At 42.3% G+C, this 23,855-nt stretch overlaps 1 protein-coding gene across 1 annotated transcript; it reads right to left on the bottom strand.

The window, feature by feature from the left end:
- Positions 1 to 6,788: 6,788 nt before the first annotated feature.
- On the bottom strand, positions 6,789 to 22,722 carry calhm3 (calcium homeostasis modulator 3). The gene is made up of 4 exons (XM_026308566.1): positions 22,436 to 22,722; positions 12,917 to 13,044; positions 12,683 to 12,810; positions 6,789 to 8,252 (listed from the first exon to the last, which is right to left on the bottom strand). Exons 1-4 carry the CDS (start codon positions 22,720 to 22,722, stop codon positions 7,803 to 7,805), a joined length of 993 nt encoding a protein of 330 aa, XP_026164351.1. The 3' UTR covers positions 6,789 to 7,802.
- Between the last annotated feature and the right edge of the window lie 1,133 nt (positions 22,723 to 23,855).

The following is a 23,855-nucleotide window of genomic DNA, read 5'->3' as shown; positions in this document are numbered from 1 at the left end:
AAAGAGGGATGGGGGATTGTGTGGCCTGTTCTGCACCTAGGCCAATTCTTTTTACAGAGCCGGCACCTTTGTACCCAGATGTTGACCAGTGGGGCTTTCATTGTATGTTGGCACTCACTAAGGAGGCCTCACCCATTAAGTGCACTACCTTAGCGGCAATCTTTCCACCTATTTTGAATGATACTAGGGCACCGACTTTCACTCCAAAAGCAGCTAATTATACATGCTTTGTTTCTAGTCAATCAGGAATTCCATTGGGTCATCTGCCGGTCTCATGGTGTGGGAGGAACATCACGGTAAATGCTACATTGTTGGGGTCATGGGCCCGAGGTGACTTGTACTGGTTCTGTGGTGGAGGTAGGTTACACGTCCGTTTGCCCTCATCTTGGCAGGGCACCTGTGCTATGGTTCGTTTAGGGGTTCCAGTAGCACTAATCGGGCATGTGAATAATGCTTCTAAGTTTCCCTTAGGTCTCACTCACTCACGTTCAGCGGCACTCACCCAGAGACGACGACGAAACGTCCTCCTCTCTGGGCAACGTATGCCTGACTTCGATCTCACCCAGGGCAGCCCCACATACATTGATGCAATTGGGGTTCCAAGGGGGGTACCTGATGAATTCAAATTGGCAGACCAAGTGAAAATTTACCTATAATTTCAGCATTCTTTCCAGTCACCCCCAACAAAAATGTAGACCGCATCAATTATGTACATTACAATTTGCTACGATTAACTAACATTACCAGGGATGCGATTGAGGGCCTCGCAGAGCAATTAGGTCCCACTTCCCTGATGACAGTACAGAACAGAATGGCACTGGATATGTTATTGGCTGAAAAAGGGGGTGTATGTTCTATGTTTGGGGGTCAGTGTTGTGCTTTCATTCCTAACAATACAGCTCCAGATGGATCCGTTGCTAAGGCTCTGGCGCGCTTGAGGGCCCTGTCGAGGGAGATGCAGGAACAATCAGGTATTAATGACCCATTGGATGATTGGTTCAGTCGCATGTTTGGTAAATGGAAAACTGCAATAGTTTCTGTTCTTCTCTCCCTCACTGGTATGGTCACTGCTCTGGTATTGTGTGGCTGTTGTTGTATCCCCTGTATTAGATCTCTTTGTCACAGACTCATCGTGACTACCATTGAGAGCCAGTAGGTGGCTCCCCAGTTGCCCCTGCTTACTCCGAAGGGGAAGGTGGTGATGTTTGAGGAGGAAGACGTCACAATGGCTGTACAATAAAATTTCCATATGTGTGAGTTGGTCTCTCGGAGGAGAGACCAAAAGGGGGAATTGTGGGAATCGTTACTTCTATTACATTACAGCTTAAAGTATAACTTCTATTATATTACAGCGCAAGATTACTTCTATTACATTACAGCTTAAGGTATAACTTCTATTATATTATAGCTCAAGGTACAAGGTAGTATTAGCTTACATTTTGGTAGTATTAGCTTACATTTATCATATAATGGATTTTAAGGCATCATTACAGTATAATCATGAAGCATTCTAGTAGGTGTGAAACAGTAGTAGTTTAGACATGAACTTGTTTTTTAGTAATTGCAGAGTTTCCCACGGGATGAGAAGTAAATTAGACATAACATCAGATAGGATGTGCCTGGTGTTTTGGTTGTTGAACTCTGTCTTACAGGGCAGGTTGACTTCTGCCAGGAGGCATAGCAACAGGTGGATACCTCGGGACATCCCAACGTTTTCAACCTATGGGAGAAGAACACGCCAGCTTCCTAAAGATTGCACATTTCATTTTGTAATATTATCACCGGGTTAAGGGAAAAATAGTCAGTCAGACTTCGTGCCCTGACAGAAACTGTTATTGGCAAGGGAAAGTTTGACCCGGAGCTCTGTAACTGCTTTATTCAGTGTGTTTTATTAAACGGCTTATTTGAGACCATATTCATCTCCTCCGTTTCATCAATCAAACGAACACGCGGAACTGAGGGAGAAAATACCAGTTCCAACATACTCCAGGTTCTTATGGTCAGTTAGCACCGTGAAAGGGTGCTTAGCCCCCTCTAACCAGTGGCGCCACTCCTCCAGCGCCAGTTTGACTGCCAGCAACTCCTTGTTTCCCACATCATAGTTCCATTCAGGGGAACTTAACTTCTTAGAGAAGAAGGCGCAGGGATGAACCAGGGAGTCCGTAGGGTCCTTCTGCGAGATGACCGCTCCCACTCCTGTGTCCGACGCTTCTACTTCAACTAAGAAGGGCAAATTAATGTTAGGAAACTTCAGAATGGGGGCAGTAGTGAACAGTTCCTTGAGCAGATCGAACGTCTCCTGAGCCTCTGGGATCCAAGCAAACCGTACTTTGGAGGAGGTGAGACGGTGTAGGGGTGCTGCTACTCCACTATAGTTCCTAATGAAGCGTCTGTAAAAATTTGCGAACCCCAAGAAGCTCTGTAACTGTCTCCTAGAGGAAGGTACTGACCACTCTCTAACCGCTCGCACCTTATCTGGGTCCATCGTAATCTCTCCTGGTCGGATCACGAACCCAAGGAACGAGGTCAACCTGGTGTGGAACTCACACTTTTCTAATTTGACGTATAGGCGATTCTGGAGCAACCGCTGCAGGACCGCCCATACATGGTGGAAATGCTCGGTATCAGAATTGGAGTACACGAGGATATCGTCCAAATATACAAAGACGAACCGATTTATCATGTCTCCAAGCACATCGTTTACCAAGTTTTGGAAAACCGCGGGGGCGTTGGTGAGGCCAAACGGCATCACCAGATATTCATAATGACCCGAGGGAGTGTTAAATGCTGTCTTCCATTCATCCCCCTCCCTTATTCGCACCAGATGATAGGCGTTTCGTAGGTCTAACTTGGTGAAGATCTTTGCATCTTGTAGCAACTCAAAAGCCGATGCTAATAAGGGAAGGGGATACCGGTTCTTGACTGTGATTTCATTAAGTCCCCGGTAGTCGATACATGGCCTCAGACCTCCGTCCTTCTTATCCACGAAGAAGAAACCGGCACCTGCAGGGGACTTGGATGGTCTTATTTAGCCTGAATTAACTGAGTTCTGAATGTACTCCTCCATTACCTCCTTTTCTGGCTGGGACAGAGGGAAGAGTCGACCCCGAGGTGGAGAAGTTCCCGGATGGAGGTCGATTGCACAGTCATACGGTCTGTGTGGTGGTAAAGAGGTCGCTCTGTCCTTGTTGAAAACCTCTTGAAGATCATGATAGGCCGCCGGGACCGATGACAAATCCGGCTTATAGAATTCCTGTGGAGACGTACATACAGCAGACACAGCATGTTGTAAACAATTCACATGGCATATCGGACACCAATTTAGTATCATCCCTGTCTTCCAATCAATGTGAGGATTGTGTTCTTGAAGCCAGGTAATTCCTAGCACAATTGTGGGTTCAGGAGTACTGATCACGTGGAAGAACACAGTTTCTTGGTGATTGTCAATAGCCATGAATACGGGTTCTGTAATGTCTTTTACGTGGTGTAGTGTTATATTATTAAAAGACCTCAACTTCACAGATCGAGGTAGTGGGATTGTCCCTAACCCCAGCTGAGAGAGAAGGGACTGGGAAATGAAATTTGTGTCGGCACCCGAGTCAATTAGGGCGTCCCACCTTAGTTGTCGCGGTGGGGTCCCGATAGTGATAGTGGTGAGGGAGCGAAGGCTAGAGTCCCGGTCCCGGTTCTGGCTCAGCAGGCGTCCCTCACCCCCTGCCGAGCCTGATCTTTTGCTTAAACCACTCCCAGCTCCCGCTGATTGGTTTCGACCTCTCGCAGATGTTTTCCTCGTCGACTCTTCCGTGCTCCCACTGCATCAGTTCAGGACCATCAGCCTCCTCATCCATTTCATACTTCGACACCGGTGACCTCCCTCTGTCGAGCGGTTGGCGCATCAGCCGGGATTCCACGGTCCGCTCCTGATGACGCTGATCCAACCGGGTGACAGTATCCATAAGAGTGGTTAGGTCCTTAGGGCGACGTTGATGAGCCAAATCGTCCTTTAAACGCTCGTTTAGCCCTAAGTAGAAATGGTCATATAGTGCGGAAGCTCCCCAAGGACTCTCCTCTGCCAACATCTGGAACTGGATGATGTACCTCCTGAGCGAACCGCTCCCTTGTTTTAATCGGGCTAGGCGAGTGGTGGCCTCGACCTCTGGTCGTACTGGGTCGAATATCTGTATCAGGTGTTCGCTGAAACTAGCAAATGACGCGCAGCAAGAATCCCTGCGTCTCCATGCAGCCGTTCCCCACTTAGCGGCTTCACCTCCCAATAGTGAGAGGACATAGGCGACCTTAGCTTGTTCAGTAGGAAAATTTGAGGGTTGCATTGAGAAGTTTATCTCACATTGTGTTAAAAATGTGCGGCTCACTCCAACCTCTCCATAGTAACGAACAGGGGTGGCTAACTTCAATTCCCCTCCCTCTCTGAAACGCGTTGTCGCTGGCGAGTCAGGAAGCGGAACTGCCGCAGGATCCGGGAAAGGAAGACGTTGTAGTAGTTGAGTCAGTTGATCAGTCATTTGATCCATCGACTGAGAAATCTTCCCCAGCTTTTCCTCATGGATTAGAATGGCGGATTCTACTCCAGACTTCCAGGGGTCCTGGGTGGAGGATCCGCGACCCAATCTTTGGCCAGGTTGTTCTGTCATGATTCTTAGTGACTTGTGAAATTTGGGTCACAGATTTCTCCACCCAAAAGCACCAAAAGTCAATTCCGTGTTCAACAAAGTGTTTATTTACAATAATAAAGGTTGACGAATTGTACTATTTGTGGATGGATGAACAGCAGGATGGAGATTGGAGTAGTCTTCAATCCGGATTCGGCTGGGAGAAGAATCAGTGCGATGATAGTGAAAACCTTATTCCAGATCGAGGGAAACCATGAAGTGGATATATTTACGGCTCCTTCCAAGGTCCACTGCATGCGTTCCTTATGAAGCTTGAAGTGGAATGAGAGAGAGGAGACATTAGTGAGAATGTTAGCCGGGAGAGGTTAACGCACCTGTCTAATTTGTTTAGGTGCGGAATGGCGTCCTTGCGTTCTTCTCTGGCCCGACTCCGTTGCTTAGCGTCGAGTTGCACTCCTCGACCTGATTACGATTCAGGAAGATATGTCCTCCTACTCTTCTCAGTATTTCCATCGAGGGCAGGCTTTCCAAAGTCACTTAGCCGAAGGTGTATCTTCACCAGGCGACTACGGCAGGTGGAGTTTGGCTTTCTCCCTCTGGATTGCGCTGAGTAAATCATAATGTAATGCAGTGATCTGTGGAAAAGACAACAGACAACCTGGCAGCTTGTTGCTGCCCGGGGTCTGCTATTTAGACAGAGCATCAAACCCAGGTGAAAAGTGTTAACCTAATGAGTCAACGTACTGCGAGTAGAATTACTGCATCCTACTGGTTCTTTCAGAATAAAGCTCCACTCCCGGAAGCTTTATTCTGGAACGTCACAGTCGCGGGTTCCATTGCAACCGCTGTGGCTAGTGCAGCTTCCGCCCCTCTCTGTCTCGCCAATGCATTTAAAGTGGCTTCAAAGGCATGCCTTCTCAGTTTTGAGAAGGCATGCCTTCTCAGTTTATTTGAAAATGACGCTCAGGCCAAGCAGCCTCAGTTTCCACTCGTGCCGTAGTTGCCACGGTACTGACATTTGAAATTGCGGAGGACCCAGTAGAGCGATTCAACCTCACCGAATGAGAAATTCTACACAAGCAGGAGGCAACAGACCGCACTTTTAGTTCTGGATGATCCATATCGATCGGCTGACTTTGAAATCTCTGGTTGATGTGATGAGCATAAGCTATCCAACTCAACCTTGCTGCTGGTATTACGCTTGCATGGGCGTCATCGTTCACAATCTAGCACAGACATCCAAATTCTTGCTGATAGCTCCCTTTTCACTGTACTGGCCTCGTTGAACCCACATTCAATTATCCAGCAAGTTAAACACCTTCACACAGTAACTCCCGGGACCACAAAGCGATGCTGAGAATGTAGCTTTATTGTATGAACGGTGAAACTGAAAATACAAATACACACACTGATAAGTTGCATATTCTACGACAATTTTCTAAATTACTTACGACCATAACCAATGCTTATAGTGATTACTTAAATCAATCAACGAATTTACCATATCTTCAACAATATGACATCAACTAACAATATCACGTGACAAATGAGAAGATATGCATTGTGTTAGCTAACATAAAAATGACATCCTAAACAACATCAAAGATGTATCTTTTAACTACACAAATTGTACTGAACACAATCAGCAGCAATGACAAACAAGATGACTTACAAGGAATGCCTTATTAATAACTTTGAACGGAGGATGTCTCTGAATTGACGAATGTCCGTAACCTGAGCAATCTCTCTGAATCACTCTATTTTGATGACATCACTCACTGCCCAGTCCTTCACTGATGACGTCAGCCACCAACCTCTTGCTTTACCTCGTAAAGCCACAAGAGGTCGCTTGACTACACCATACCACACCTGGCAAAGCCAGGACACTCATGCTATCATCATTGAATTCATTGCAGAACTCCTATCATTATGAATGAGCAAATGAAGCAGCCTGTCAGGCAGCTGCTGTAGACTTGGCAGGGGAGGAGACACAAAAACTCAAGATTCTTTGAGAAAACCTGCCACTGATCTGGTAAGCTTCATGTGGTGAGTTACCATGGTAACCTGTGGTCACTTTGGTTTTGTTTCTGTAGTCTTTTTGTGTCCCTTATTCTTTCAGTTGTATTATGCTTGTAAGTAGCCATTTTTGTCTCTTCATTAGCCTGGCCAGCCAAACACACTCCTTTCTTAGCAAAAGAATGTGGGTCTGCAAACCCTGCCATTGGGAGTGTTTTCCTCTGGGCTCCAGTTGTCCAAACAGATTTAAACAAACCTTGCACACACGCCTTGTTCATAACATTGTTCAATTCCAGTTCAATGTCCACAAATCTTTCTACAGCTGGCTTTTGCTGTTTACCCTGTTCATAAATATGCACAGAAGTGGTGATAACACTTTGTATTCTCATGTTTTTACAACAAAAACGACTGCTGTCATTCACTTGCATCGCTACTCTAACGTACGTGTCATATTCTTAATTTCTCTGGTTTATTCTGCATCCATTGGCCAGCCCCTGGGAATTCAGTCTCAAGAAAGAGATTCCAGACTAATTCTTTGTATAGAACAGGAAAAATGTTAGTCTGGCTGGCCAGATATGTTTTTTCTCCTATTTTTCCTGTCCTGTCCTTTTTTTTTTTTTAGAGATTTTAGTTCATTTGAGAGATTTAGTTTTTCCTCTTCTTTTCTTCTTTGTAACGTCCTATCTTTTTTTTTAAAGTTGACCTTTAATTCTTGTACATAGAGATAGCTTAGTGAACTGGAGTCAAATTCCTTGTATCTGTGCACAAACTTGGCCAATAAAGCTGATTCTGATATTAGAGAAATATTACATCAATAAAGGAGTTGAAACTTAACCGAAACCACAAACAGACATCAGCAGTCTGCGGACACCACTCACATTATCCACTAGGAGATGTCAATAGTCATAGAGACGGAATTAAAGGGTTACCAGAGAAAGAGAGGACATTTGGATGTAGCACCATCGAGCATCTTTGAACAAAAATAAAGGTTACACTCTCCACCTATGAACATTCACTTAGCATAAAGATCAGTCTGACTTTATTTACAGTACCTTACTGCTAAACAGAGATAATTTATACCTAATTTGTTGCTATAGTTTAATGTAAGTGTACAGGTGATATGAATCACACTGAAAGTACACACCACTGAATGACTTAGACATCAGAGTATAGAGTCTTTCCTTCACAGTCCTTCCAGGTAATACACATCCTGGGTCTGTGGGTGATCCTGGTCACATCCAGTTCAGGTTTATTGTAGTACCACTTGTTGAGTAGCTGATTCATCTGCTCTTGCTTTGTTATCCCATGAAGTCTCTCCTCTTCTTCATTTTCCCATCCCCCTTGAGAGTTGGTAATGAAGGTTGGGTGGGGAAAATAGAGTGTGCTTTCCTCCCTCATGTCCTCAAAGAACTGCACCACACATTTCCGGGCAAAGTCGCGAGCATGCAGGACACATGTCTCGTCAAAGAGCTTCTGCTCTATGTCAAGATAGTTGCTCCAGTAGCGTGTCTGCAGGAAGGTGGCATGGTCATCAAAACAGGGCTTGATGAGGCGCCCCAGTGCTCCCAGTACAATCAGACAAAGAAGGATGGACCAGCCAACTGCCTAGACAGAGTGAGGAACATTAGCCACACAGAGGCAACAAAAGCAGTCAGCCATGTGCTGCTGTGACTGTGGTGAGGCCATTCTATGGGGTAAGGTTGCTGTCAAAAAAGACGTGCGTAAAATTGTGCATCATATTATGATTATTATTATTTTAGTTTTTTGGAATCGTATTCTCACATAAGAACACGCACTACATATTTTATGTATGATTTGACTCATACGAGAGTTTACAAAACCAGATTTTTGTGTACATTTTATTCATTTATGCACAACCTTAGGCCAATATGCACGAATGTTTATTAGCACACACACGTCTTTTTTGACAGCAACCTTACCCTATACCACGCTGACTGGTCAGCTTTGTATTAACAAATATAAAGGATTGGTTTTGCATTTTTTCAAGACAAATTTAAAACAATGTGCCCCAGCATACATTAGAAGTTAGTGTAAAAAATCTATCCCTAAATAGAATGGGTGACAGTATCTACAGTCCTTGTTTAGCACAAAAATACATTTCAAAGTTTATTTGAATCAACAGTCTGAATTAATCTTTATGTTACAAAAGTCTTCTTGTTAGACTAGAAGTATTAATATCACTTCAAACAGGTCTGGCTTCTTAGGCTCCCGTTAGTACCCAGTAGGCCTTTTGGTAAGCCATGTTCATGAATTGTTCCTGTTTCATGGGAGAGTAATCAGCAATTCACAGGTTTTTAAATGTATATGTATATATATATTTCAATTTATCATGTTATAATGAGGAGTTTGCATGTTCTCCCTGTGCTTGCGTGGGTTTACTCCGGGTACTCCGGTTTCCTCCCACAGTCCAAAAAACATGCATGTTAGGTTGATTGGTGACTCTAAAATTGCCCGTAGGAGTGAGTGTGAGTGTGTGAGGTTGTCTGTCTTTGTGTGTCTATATGTGGCCCTGCGACAGACTGGTGACCTGTCCAGGGTGTACCCCTGCCTTCCACCCGAGAGAGAGCTGGGATAGGCTCCAGCAGATCCCCGTGACCCTGAACCAGGAAAAGCGGGTATAGAAGATGGATGGATGGATGGATGGATGTTATAATGACTGATGGCAAAATAAATAGACAGCAAGGTAACCTCTCAAATGACCCTCTCTAAGAGGCAGAAACCTGTTTTATGTTAAATGCATTCTCACATCCAAAATCCAGATTTTGTGACTCCTAAGACCTTCAAACCTCCTTCACATAGAAAGGCGTGTGAATTGTTCAACGAAGGGACAGACATGTTTTTGTTTAATTGTATAATTGTTTCATGTCTTTATTTTGTAGTTCTCCAGGTTTCCTGGTCTGCTTTAATTGATTTTACCTGTGCCTTAGATTATTTACACCCCTGTCACCTTTTTCTCCTTGCCAGAATGTAACTTGGTATGTGTATTTTTCTTTAGTCTTCTGACAGTGTGCGTGACTAACCTGTACAGTGTTATACCTGAACCTGCCTGAACTTGTGAGCAAGTTGTTCATGTGTGTCACTAACACTGTTGTTTTGATCAACCTAGTGTTCTGACCTCCCCTTTCTATTGTGGTTCTGTCTGTATTAAACTGCTCAGTCACCAAACCTGCCTAAAATCTGAGTTTGTTCACTCTGTGCAGAGTTGGGGCAGCTCATGAAGATGACTGACACAGCTGGTACTAATTAAAGAAAGGTAAGGTGAATTTGTTGCCATTACAGTTAGAAAATTATTTTAGTGTGATCATAAATTAACACAACCAAAACACCAGCACAAAAAAGTTATTAAAACATAACAAAAACACAAAAAACCAAACAACCAATAAATAAAAATAAAAATTGTTTGCCGTAACTTTGTGGAATGTGCATTTTTAAAGCCATTCAGAATTCAGAGTTGAAGCTGAGCTGTCTAAACTGTCTCCCAAAAGGCAATTTTCTCAAACAATGCTGCTGGTTGGTTGAGAGTCATACCCCCTTAATGTTTAATACTTTTTGGATCACTCCCATTACTTTTATAAGGTAAAAATTTTAGATGAAGTCTATTTTCTCCAATGCATTTTCTTCAGCAGTAGTCAGACTGCCCAACCAAACTGTAACGAAGAAAGTTAGTACAATCTGTGTAACAAACGGTTGGTAAAATTGGACCATAGCTTCCCTTGAGGTGGCAAATTTCCTAAGTAGTCACAAAAAAGACACTCTCTCTGATTGGCATGTCTTATGATTCTGTGTACATTATGACACTGTAGTGTCATCAGCAAGTTTAAAAATATTTACAGAATCATCACAGGTGGAGCAATCATTTGTGAACAGGGAATAGAGATATGAAGAGAAACAGCAGCCCTGTGTAGCACAACAGGTAACACTGAATAATTATTTGGAGTACACCTATAACAAAATTCACAGACAAATCTGGGGCATCTTCCAACACTACATTTTTCTTTAACATCTGTAATTTGCTGCAAACCCTTCAACAGCCCCTGTTTTCTTTGGTATGTATTTTAGCTTTCAATGTGCCTTTATATTTCCTCTTTGCAAATTTCACTGCTCTATTTATGTCCGTGGTGAGCAACAGGCTGAGTCGGTGGGTAATCGGCGGACAATGCCAGTGTTTTTCATTTACATATTTGCATACCACATATTTCATATTGCATATATCACTTGCGGTATGCAAATTATATATAAATCGTGGTCTCATAGCCCCTCCCCTTACCATTCTTATTGTACATAAATAATTTCTTGTGAAAATTTTGAGTGCACAAGTTAGTATGATAACTATATAGTATATAATAGTATATTGTTAATATGTTTTGTTCTGTTTTTCTACAGGTTCAGTTCTAGACATCTTGATGTCATTGCTGTGTGAGGATGAAGAAGTTAAAGGTATGACTGAAAATGCCCTGGATGTTGAGGGCCCCATACCCATGTTCGCCTTGGGCGCCTATATTGCTAAGTCCGCCACTGCGCGCAGGACAGTATAGGTGACATTGGAAAAGTTGCTAAGGGTTGTTCAAAAAGTCATTAGATTTGTCGCTAGTCACTTTTTTGGAAAAAAGTCGCTAAAGGGGCCTGAAAAGTCGCTAAATCTTGGAAACACAGAGTTAATATTTACCACTAAATTATTAAAATAATAAAAACAATTAGTTTGAAATGAAAAGTGACGTCTACATGTGCCGACGGCCCGTGCTACCTCATAATCGGTGACAGAAAAAAAGTAGTGGGTGTTGCTACACAATCTATACTGGAAACACGATTTGTACTGTGCATGTGCGAAAAGGCGTCTACTTCCTGTCTGAAATAAGTCAAAACAAAAAAGTTTCAAGTATTTAATGCTGTTGTTTTACCCAATCCGCCCTCTGTAATGCAGGTTAATCTTTTTTATACAGTTATTTGGTTTATTATATCTATATTTGTTTTTTATGCTGCTTTGAGATATTTCCTGGTTTGTTAAATTGTTGCAGCATTAATGTCCATTTGTTTTAAAGTATTAATGAGAAATTTTTGGTAAGATTTGTGAAGGTTAATATGTGGCAGAAATTTACTTCAATAAAATAAATAAATGGGGAAATTAAAATTAAACTGAATTGTTTAACTTTGTTAGACACAATTTGGTAAATATAGATGTGTATATATGTTTATTTCATTTTCTAAAGATTTGAACTAATGTCTGCATTTAAGAAACAGAGAAGAAAAATTGAAACTGCTGAGTGCACTACATAGTGCCCTATGTAGTGTTCCATAGTAATTGGGAGGTTAGGGTGTAGAGTGGACAGCCCACGTATTTCTCACACACAGAATTACTATGGTAATGCCACCAAGTTGCACCACTATATTTTAACAGTGGAACATGTATCAACATGCTGTGGGTACCATAGAGTTCAACAGGAGCTTGCCATGCTCCAGCCAATAAAAAAACACAGCTACCCATCAGCCAATCAAAAAATAGCATTGCTGTATCCGGGTAAGATACAGGTGGTCCTGCTGCAACATTACAAAGAGGATGCACACACAAAACAGGAGTGCTATATCACATGCATATAGTAAGTCATCTCATCAATTGATTTTGTAGCCTACTGAATGAAATTACTACTTGTTACAGTTTGACTAGACTGTATCTGTGAAGTTACCTACTCAACACCTCACCCCACCAACACCACAACAGGGTTTTTTTTATCTTAATATTATTTTTTAATTCCTCCAAATATATAAACATAAAATTACAGTGGAAAACTCAAGCCGGCCAGTAGTTTGTGTAGAGAAAGAACTTTTTCTTAATAGTAAAGTCTAAGCCAAATCATATAGAAACAGCATCAGAAGTCGGATGCCATCCTTCAACATCAGCTCTATTGGCCTTCTGCCTAGACAGGACCACTGAAAGCTACAGCTAAGACAAGGAGAAATTCACCAAGAGAAGAGTTACTGTATGTGTATGCATGCTAAGTGTATGTGTAACAGCTTACTTGTGAATAGCAGCGAACATAACGAGAGACTGCTTTGCGAAAAGAGTTGTTGCTGAAGACAACATCTTCCTTGCAGGGCACTTTGGCCATGATTTTGATAACATCCAGACCTGTATTGTTGGGTAAACCTAAGAAGACATTTCAACATTAATGTAGCATATACACCAAAGATGTACCTGTAACATAGTAGTAATGATGACATATATATATACACATATCAGTGTTGGGAGATACCCGAGAAAAGTGCAGGGTCTACACTCATACTAAAGGCACAGATGAAGATCTTTCCATCCAGTAAGGTGACCAAGATCCACACCATTGGGGCCAGTAGGGCCCTCTGGATCATGGCAGAAAACAAGTGCCTGCAGAAATACACAGGACGAGATTTTGTGGTTAAGGTTTTCTAGAGCTCTACCCTGATATATTACAATATTTAAGGGTCAATCTCCGCAAACTACATAGCAATCTAAGCTGATGAGCTAACCTACTCTGAAGCAGGTTCGTTTCAAAGACTCATATCAAGATCTCTCAACAGCCCAACCACTGCCCATTCAAATGCCTAGAAAAAACTATTCATACAGCCTCAAAGTTTGCATATGTGTGACGTATAATCTGTGACACATTGAAAAGCAGTACATTTTTTAGAATCGTCCAACAATTTTGATGTTCCACACTTTCCACAAGCCAGTTTTAAAACTGCTTTTAAAAATGGTGAGAATTTTATCACACTAAATTAACACATGAGAATTAGAGCAGCATTATATATAACAGGAATTGCAAAAAGATTATGTCTTTATAAAGGATTTTCTTAGAACCCAAGTTTGCGAGGCAGAGACTTTATTTTAAATGCCAAAAGGAAAGGCAAACTTATCTCAGGATGTTGGCACAGGTAAACGCAGAAACACAGGAGTCAAGGGATCAGGAGCAGTCCGTGACTCACATACACAAAAACATGGTTAGCTCGTAGTTCAGTCGAGGTGCAAGGTAACGCTGTGACACATGGACGTGGTAATGGAGTGAGGAGTGAGGTCCGGGAAGCAGGGACTTAGGAGCCAGCATCGAGGACTGGGGAGCCAGCAGCAGAGACGTAGCAGCCAAGCAGCAGGGACTGGAGAGCCGGCTGCAGAGAGATGGGAGCCAGCATCGAAAGCTGAGGAGCTAGCAACGAAGACTAAGGAGCGGGCAGCAGGGACTGGAGAGCTGATATCGAAGATTGAGAAGCCGGTAGCGGAGACTGTGAGATCAGCAGCAGAGACTTAGGGACCAGCATCAAGGAATGGGGAGCTGGGTGACGCACCACTGTTTGGGAGTTTCTAGGCGAACCCAGAGGGTCTGCAACGTCTCCAGCAGAATTCTATGACCTAGAACAAGGAGACCATTAGGACTGCCTTTCCTTCGGTCACATACCGTCGAGGCTTCAGGAAGTCTTGCTCCAGCCGGGTGCAATAGGTGAGCACCTTCCGGTACTCCTTGGAGGCGCGGACAATGTATCGGAAGACACAGAGGAACCCAGAAGAAGGAACAGCCCATGACTCATATGAACAAGAACGTGGCTAGCTCGTAGTTTAGTCGAGGTGTAAGGTAACGCCATGACACGTGGATGTGGTAATACATGGATGTGGTAACAGTACGATCATTTTTCTGTTTTTCAATCTCAGTGGGTTGTATATTTATGAAACCTTTATTGCCCCAGAGGGGTATCAAAAGAGCCAAAAACACAAACAACCAAAACACTGAAGGTAAGACAGTACAACAGCACAGCACAAGGACACAGAAGCACAGTAAACAGGAAAAAGGCATAAAAAAATACATATACAAAGTATAAAACACAACCACGGGCATCATATAATAACATTCAGAGTGTCAGTGCAGTACACCTTCAATACTGGTTTTATCTTCAAACTCCAGCATCGGCACCTGCACATTCTTAAAAAAGTTCTCTATCAGCATTGAGTCACAATGATGAGAGAAGTATACGTAACTCTGTAAAATGACACAAACTGCTTTGATCAGTAATTATGTTACTGTCCTCATCTCTAAGTGATGAAGTGAAGCTTGCTACTGCCTTTTGTTTTATCTGATGGCTTAGCATTCTGCTTGCTCTTTCCCCATGCTCAAAATGTTGTTGCTGTAATTGTAGCTGTATTTGTTTTTGGTTTTGTCCTTCATCAGGAGGTCATGTTCAGGTTGGAGAATTGCTTTCTCTTATCTCTCTCATAATGCTGATAACGGCAATGTGGATTGACACTGGTCATTTCTTATCACTTGCACTGTATTAAATAATTTGTCCTCTATTACATGCCTTGAACATTTCCCATAGTACATTGTAACTGATATTCGGGAAGTTATTCCATTCAATTCAATTTTATTTGTATAGCGTGAGGGGGGTGGAGAGGAGGAGAGGGGAAGGGAAGGGAGGGGAGGGTTAGGGTAGGGGAGCTTAGTGCACCGATGGTCCTCGGACAGTCTAGGCCTATAGCAACATAACTAAGGGATGGTACAGGGTTACCTGAAGCCAGCCCTAACTATACACAAAAAGGAATGATCTGACAAAAAAGGATTTTACTATTAAAACTATTAAATGTTCAATTTCGATGCCATAGGTCAGAACAAGATCAAGGGTGTGATTGAAACAGTGGGTGGGTTTATTAACATTTTGAGTGAAACCAATTGAATCTAATATTAAATTAAATGCAGTGCTGAAACTATTATTTTCAACATCTACATGAATGTAAAAATCTCCCACTATAATGACTTTATCTGATCTAAGCACTAAATCAGATATGAAGTCTGGAAATTCAGTTAAAAACTCTAAGTAAGGGACAGGTGGACGTTACACAATGACAAGTAGAACTGGTTTTTGTGTTTTCCAGTTTGGATGAGAGAGACTAAGAATGAGGCTCTCAAATGAGTTATAACTGTTCTAAGGATGAAAGTTTAATTGGAAGATTGCAGCTACTCCTCCACCTCAACCTGTGCTTTGAGGACCATGACAAGTTTTATGACTGAGGGGGGTTGATTCATTCAGATTGACATATTCATCCTGCTGCAGCCAGGTTTCAGTAAGACAGAGTAAGTCAATTTGGTGATCAGTTATCAAATCATTTACTAACAGAGATTTAGAAGAAAGAGACCTGATATTTAATAATATAATTAAGAGCTGACTGTTCTGTTTTTCTGTTCAGTAAGAGGAGTGGTCTTAATTTTTATTAGGATTTTATGAATAATAATCTTCTGTTAACTTCAGATTTATATGTTCGAAGGGCAGACACAACCTGTATGTGTTTAGAGGTTGAGCCATGGCAACTGAACTTTCAGTTTTAAGGCAGAAACGTTTCACCACCCATCCAGGTGACTTTTTTAGTCTGAGAAAGTCTGGACTGGAACCTTCAATTTATCTCACAGATTAGTTTCACTCCACCCCTAATCCCATAGGCTCACTAGGTGAGCTATGTAAATCAGGTGAGAGTCGTTAGACCCACGCCCCCTGAGTTGAATAGGCTTGTTAGGTGAACAAATGAGTGAGCTCAGGTGGGGGTTGTTAGGCTCTAATGGTGGACTCGTTACTCCTCTGATTCACCCAATGGCTGCAGAGTAGATCTTCCCTGGGAAACATTTGATTTGTTCCTTAATTTTCTGGGAATAAATGAAAGGACAGCCTGGTAGATTGAAGACAGATTATGTCTGAGCCCTCCACCCCTGTTGAGAGGGGTTTTTTCCACTTGGACATAGATAGCTTCCCTGACCCCTCTCTCGAACCATCTATCTTCTCTGTCCAAAATGTGTACCTCACTGTCTTCAAAAGAGTGTCCTGTTTCCTTTAAATGGAGGCGTACAGCTGACTGTAGTCTTGAGGAGCTGCTCCTCCTGTGCTGGGCCATCCTCCTGTTGAGTGGTTGTTTGGTTTTTCCAATGTACAGTTCTGAGCATTCTTCATTACACTGTAATGCATATACTACATTGCTCCTCTTTTGTTTTGGTATCTGGTCTTTAGGGTGAACCAGTCTCTGTTTCAGCGTGTTGGTGGGTTTGAAGTGGACTGGTATCTGATGTCTCCCAAAAATCCATTTAAGCCTCTCTGAAACACCTGCTACATAAGGAATGACCAGGTCTTTCCTCTGTGGATCTTAAGGCTCAGCTGTGTCTCTTGTTTTTCTGCCTGATGTGGATGTTGCCTTGTTGAAGGCCCACCTGTGGTAGCCACAGGTTTTGAGGGCTGTCTTCAAGTGAATGTCCTCCTTTCTCTTGGCCTCCATAGAGGTAGGGATGTTGTTTGATCTGTAGAGTAAAGTCCTGATGACTCCTAGTTTGTGTTACAGTGGGTGATGAGAGTCAAAAAGAAGGTATTGGTCTGTGTGTGTGGGACTTCTATCTCTAGGTTACCATCAGACCCAATGACAACCTCATAGTCCAAAAAGGCTAGCCTGTTCTCTTTGTGTCCCCTGATGTTTGCGTCTACTGCATTGATCTGATCTGTGAAGGCTTGAACTTTCTGGGTTTTGAGTTTTACCCAGGTGTCATCCACATATCTGAACCAATGGGTTGGTGCTGTTCCTGTGAAGGAGCTGAGAGCTTTCTTTTCAACTTCTTCCATGTACAGGTTGGCAACAAACGCTAAGATGGTGGCAAGATGTTTGGCAATGTTATATGTCACTGAGTTTATGCTGCTGATAATGAGCCTGAGAGGGGCTCCTTCTTTGTGTATCTTAGGGAGCCCATACAGGTAGGGGGTGGTCTCCCCTGGATACAGTCTGTAGTAGGTGGTTCTGTCAAAGGCTTTGTTCATTTCCAGTTGCTTAAACAGTCAATCACCTTTTTCTTGTAGGTGCTGGTGGGGTCCCTTCTTAGCTTTTCATAGGTCTGTTGGTCTTCCAAGAGAGAGATTACTTTTCCATGATAGTCTGCTGTGTTTAGGACCATTGTGCATCTCCCTTTGTCTGCAGGCAGATTATAATAGTCTTGTCCTTGGACAGCGATGACAGGGCCCTGCTCTCCTGGGTGGTGGTGACTTTTAACCAGAGTTCCTCTGCTTCTGTGTTGGATAGACCATTGTTGCGAATGGCAGGTTCTGTGGCTGTAATAAAATTTACGACCAGAATACAGTGCCCTCCACAATTATTGGCACCCCTGATTAAGATTGGATTTTAAGCTTCTAATAAATTCATTTTCTTTTTAAAAATAGAACCAAAATTCTGAAAAAAAGAGAAAAATTCAACCTTTAATTGAAGTACAATTATTCAGCAAAAAACAAAAATAACATTAACAAATAACAAATAATTGACTTTATATGAAATCATGTGTGCCACAATTATCGGCACCCTTGATCTTAATACTTCGTACAACCCCCTTTCGCCAACAAGACAGCACTTAATCTCCTCTAACATCTCACAAGGTTGGAGAATACAGAGAGAGGGATCTTTAACCATTCCTCTTTGCACAATCTTTCCAGATGATCCAAGGTTCGGGGTCCTCTCTTATGCACTCTCCTTTTCAGTTCATCCGGTTTTCAATCGGATGAGGTCTGGGGACTGAGATGGCCATTGGAGGAGCTTGATTTTATGTCTGCTGAACCATTTTTTAGTAGATTTTGCCACATGTTTTGGGTCATTATCCTGTTGAAAGACCCAATAACGACCAATTTTACCACATCTTAATCAGGGGTGCCAATAATTGTGGAGGGCACTGTATGTTTAGGCGTGACTGTAAAGTTAAGTCCCTTGGCTAGGACATCTCTCTCTGCTTGTGAGAGTTCCCCGTCTGAAAGTTTCTTAACCCATTTGTCCTTTGGTCTCTGTGGTAGTCCCATATTCATTAGTTCTCTTTCCAGTGGCTTCTTTTCTTGTCTCCCTGCGACAGAGCAAACTTCTTGCTCTGTCTAACGACTCTCACCTGATTTACTTAGCTCACCTAGTTGAGCCTATGGGACACAGGTGGAGTGAAAACTAACCTGTGAGATAAATTGGAGGTTCCAGTCCAGCCTATCTCAGACTGATGAAGCCATCTGGATCGGAGGTAAAACGTTTCAGCCTTAATATTGAAAGTCCAGTTGTCATGACTCAACCTCTAGGTAACTTCCCCTGGACGATTGAGAATCTTCACAGACAATTTCTCTGTGGTTTGAGGGGGGTGACGGCCCTAAGGAAACTGCAGAGAGGCGTTACAGACTGAGTCTCTGCGTCCTTGTCCCCACTCTGGATTGTCAAACTTTAGGTTGGCTAATAAACTCGGCCAAATTTCTAGAGATGAGAGCCACACCATCCAAAGTGGGATGGATGCGTCCCTCGCTACCAGACCAGGTTTTCTCCAGGAAGTGGCCTGATTGTCTATGAAGCCCACATCATTTGCTGGACACCACCTAGACAGCCAGCAACAGAATGACAACATGCTAAACATGTCATCGCTGGTCAGATTGGGTAGGGGTCCAGAGAAAACTACGGAATCCAACATTGATTTCGCAAAGTTATACACCGACTCAACATTAATTTCAGTGACCTCTGATTGGCGTAATCGGGTGTCATTGGTGCCGACGTGAATAACAATTTTTCATATTTACGATTAGCCTTAGCCAGCACCTTCAAGTTTGACTTGATGTCGCTCTCTCTGGCCCCAGGAATGCATGTGGCTATGGTTGCTGGTGTCGCTAGCTTCATGTTTCTGACTATGGAATCGCCAATTTTCAGAGAGGGAGGCAATTATCAGAGCTATTGGTTTCAAAGAACAGATCAATGTGCATATTAATAAATTCGACATATCATTGATCTGTCAAAAGCCTTGTATTAACCTTCAGGGGTTGACCAATGCACTGGCGTGTTTTGTGGAATCTTCTCCTGATAACGGCGAAACAAACTTAAATTACTGTCAGTTTTGATCGTACAGATCAGAGCAAACAAAATCAAACAAATCCATTCATGATCCAGCTTCTTCATACCTCAAAGACCTCATAGTACCATATTATGCCAATAGAGCACTTTGCTCTCGGAGTGCAGGTCTGCTTGTGGTTCCCAGAGTTTCCAAAAGTAGAATGGGAGGCAGCGCCTTTAGCTATCAAGCTCCTTTCCTGTGGAATTAGCTCCCAGTCTGGGTTCAGGAGGCAGACACTCTCTGTACTTTTAAGGCTAGACTTAAAACCTTCCTTTTTGACAAAGCTTATACTTACGGACGGTTCAGGGTTAGTTATGCTGCTATAGGCCTAGGTGCACTGAGGTCCCCTACCCTAACCCTCTCCTCCTCCCTCACATGTATATTCCACCATTGAATGTCACTAATGTTGTGCTCTCACTCTCCATCTGTTCTCTCTCTCCCTGTACCTTCTGCAGGTGTCCCTGGTCCTGGAGCTGTATATTGCTGATGTGCAGTTACTGGCCCCACCAACCTGCAGTGTTTATTTGTTGTTTATTGTTGCTGTTCTTTTCTCTCTCCTCTATCCACTCACCCCAACCGGTCGAGGCAGATGGCTGCCCAGAGCCTGGTTCTGCTGGAGGTTTTTTCTTCCGTTAAAGGGAGTTTTTCCTCTCCACTGTCACCAAGTGCTTGCTCATAAGGGTTGGGTTTTTTCTTTTTTGTAAAGTGCCTTGAGATGATTGAATTGTGATTTGGCGCTATACAAATAAAACTGAATTGAATTGAATTGAAGTGAATTGAATTGAATAAAGTGGCAGAAAATGGATGGATGTCTGTGGTGTTCAGTCATTTCTTTGTTGTTTTAACCACCAATTTGTCACCAGTTTTATTTAAGTTTTCATTCTACCTTTGATGTTGGCTTGCAGCATTTGCAGTACAGAAGACTGCCATGTACTAGAGGAAAAGGTACATATCTTAGCATCATTTTCTTTGACATATACAATGTATATGCAATCATATGATTCTTCTCAATAAGCTTACTATTCTCCTAACAACAAATAATAATACCAATACAATAATACCACCATATGAATGTGGGTTAACACAACCACTATTAAGCTAAGCAGCTGCAAGAGAGCTGTCAGTTAACTCATGTCACTCAAATTTACTTAAGATTGTACAAAGCACACAAGCTTAACGCATCTATCGTGTAAGCTTAACATGTATGTGCCTTTGCAGATGAGGGTGTGCTGCAGCAGCCTCTTGGGTAGGTATGTCACTCCTGTTATCTGGGATTCAGTGAGTGTCGGCTATAACATGAATACTTTCCCATTCATACTGACTAACAAAGCCATTAGGGCTCTTTGCCCTCTGGTGTCCATTATGCCAGAGCATGTCTTCATTGTAACCAGAAAAAGGAGTTGTCCTCCATTTGTGTGCATCTCCACCACCGCAGTTATGCCCTCTTTCACTCCCGGAACGTGCTCCACCATCTGTCACAATAACAGGGGTTAGGCTGCACAGTACGCCATGGGAAGGAAGCTGACCCAGACTGGCCCCAAGGCTGCTTGAGGAGTGTTCTGCCAAATTTTGTGACCTTCTACGGACTCTTCAGTCTATAGTTGGGAAGGGTGTGGAAAATGTCTTGTATTGTTCCAGTACCTGCCACAGTGGTTGACTATTACCATGCCTTCTGCCAAAACTTCAACAGTGGTTGACTGATTTGCTAAAAGCTAAAGCTAAGTTTGTGTGGTCTGCCCAGTGCCAGTTGGCATTTGAAATTTTGAAGACCCCGTGTGCTGCTCCAGTTCTTGCTGCACCACATCTGGACATGCCTTTTAAACTTGAAGTTGATGCTAGTTTTGTTGGGACAGTTGTTGCTCTATGATTACAAGAGGCTGAGGGGGTTGATAGGCCAGTTTGCTACTTCTCAAAGAAATTTAACGTATACCAGCTCAATTACTCAACAATTGAAAAGGAGAGCCTTCGTCTGGGCCCTTAAGCACACAGGCATGCCACGTGTTTGGCTTGTTTTGACCATGCTGCTTTGAGTTATCTTTTTGATTTGGTTTCACACCATTCAACACCTGCCTACAGACACTCTTCACTCATGCACACTTTGCACTACTGACTCCACTAATTTCCCATAATGTCATGTATAATGTCTCATAATGTAAATATTTAATTTGATCATTTCATTTGGTTCAATTTGGTTTCATTTGGTTCAATAAAATATTTGAACATTTACATGGTGTTGTCCCTTTGAGCCAAGTGGCTGAAAAGACATACACACAAACAGAGGGAGAGAGACGAAGGGGAGGGGAAACCAGGGAACAAAGAACACAGGTGAAATATATCAAGGTTAATGAGAACATAAAGCTAAAGGAAACTTAACTACAGGGAACAATACAAAATAAGAGTTCCAGACAGGAAGCAGGGCACAGATCCTGACATCATGTGAATGCTTTCAATGCCTGTTTAGCTGAAAGGTTAAAACAACAAAACAAAGTTTAAACAGATGAAGATGTCAGATATCCTTTGTGTGTGGTGCAGTCAGAAATTGAAAACTGAACTGGAGGTCCTCTACAACATTATTTGTAAATAAAAAACGCATTAGAAACAAGATGGTTGAACAGAACTTTGGTGTTACCATTACTCACTTGTGTTTTACAGTGCTGAATTTATAGATACACCAGTTAGAACTCCAGAGGGTTATTTCCCTAACTCAATCTGCAGCAAATGGAAAATCATAATTCCCATGTGCTTTGCTGAAAACCCATAAATTCATTACACCCTCAAAGTGTAATAGTAAGAACTTTGTAATCCAAGATGATGTTGAAAATGACAGACACTGATGTACTGTGACTTTCCACATGATTCTATTTAATTTAAAAAGGTAAATCTTTGACTTACTTCACCACAGCAGGATTTTTGGACCGGTTTCCAATGGGTCTCATCCATTCATCCATCATGACACTCGTATGTCTGTTGATCAGGACCCCCAGGAAGAACAATATGATAGGCGGAATGATCATCACTCCCAGAGAGTACAGTTTGTTATACTGGGGAAGGCATGGGCAGTTAAAGTCAAAACTGGTGTAGAGTTTGACACTGACCAAGGCTAGGATGATACAAATTCCATTGGAGATGGACTCAGAGTTGGACTGGAAGTACTGCAGGACTAACTTCAGACGCTCCATAGTTTAAATATACTGTAGGTAATGCTGAGAATGAATGTAGAAACAGTTGTCAGGGGTTTTAGTTCAGCTGGCAATGGAAACAACATTGTAACCTACCATTGTAACTGTTATTTCCAACAGTAATTTATAGTGTTACAGGTTTTAGTTTCCATTAAATTATGCTTTTGAGAAGAAAAACTAACAAAAAAAAGTTTTTAAATCATCTTAATCATTTCACCCTACCTGATAGTATGAACAAATCTTTTGTGAAAAAAGTCCTTAAATCCAGAGTTGAGTAGTTAAGTATCCTAAACGTTATGGAAAGACACCACCTCTGCAGTGAGTTCTGCTGTCAGAGGAGAATCTGAGAATACGCTGGAGCAGGTGACAGAGCTGTTTGACCACACCCTGCCTCATTGTGAATGGCTTACAGAGACAAAGGAGCCAGAGATGTAATTCCTGTAAGCTACATTATAGTCATGACTGGGCCTCAAACTCAACTTCAAAGCAAATGAACAAAGCAAACATCACTAAAAATCTTTAATTTAAGAGGAAATTTGCTACACTATAGTAAGTATGGAAGGTCAAAGTCCATAAGCAATGTTGGATGTTTGCAGCAAACCACAGAGAAAAACGTTCCAGTTTTTGTCTTCATTTTGCCATCTGAATAAGTTTGATAACCTGCTGGTTCATTTCCAGTGTGTCTGATTTTTTTTTTTTTTTTTTTTGCTCCATTAGACTTCATGGTGATGTTGCTATGGTCACAGCAGTTAACTTGTTAAGTGCAATGGATCTACAGTTTTCAATTTGTTAAGATAGGTCCTAAAAAATGTATGTGAGATCATGGCATGCTTTTCAACTACAGAACTCTGCTCTGAATTCTAATGTCCTCAGAAACAGAAAACACATGCCGATTCTACTTACTTAGCATAGGCAAATCCCCATACACAAGCATGAGACTGCAGGGCTGTTTGCAAACAGGACTCTCACAGAGAAATGAAAAAATGGAGAACATCAACGATGCCTAAGACAAATGAGCAACATGGCAAACTGGATGCCATATTTTGGTGTTTCAGTAGTGCATATAAGATAAAATAAGATATGTATGAGAGTTATTTTCCAAGGGGATATGTGGCACTATTCTTTTGCTTGTC

Source organism: Mastacembelus armatus, chromosome 15, assembly GCF_900324485.2.
Source record: "Mastacembelus armatus chromosome 15, fMasArm1.2, whole genome shotgun sequence".
NCBI lineage: Eukaryota > Metazoa > Chordata > Actinopteri > Synbranchiformes > Mastacembelidae > Mastacembelus > Mastacembelus armatus.
The sequence above is the reverse complement of the archived record's forward strand: the minus strand, read 5'-3'. Positions and strand labels throughout refer to the sequence as shown.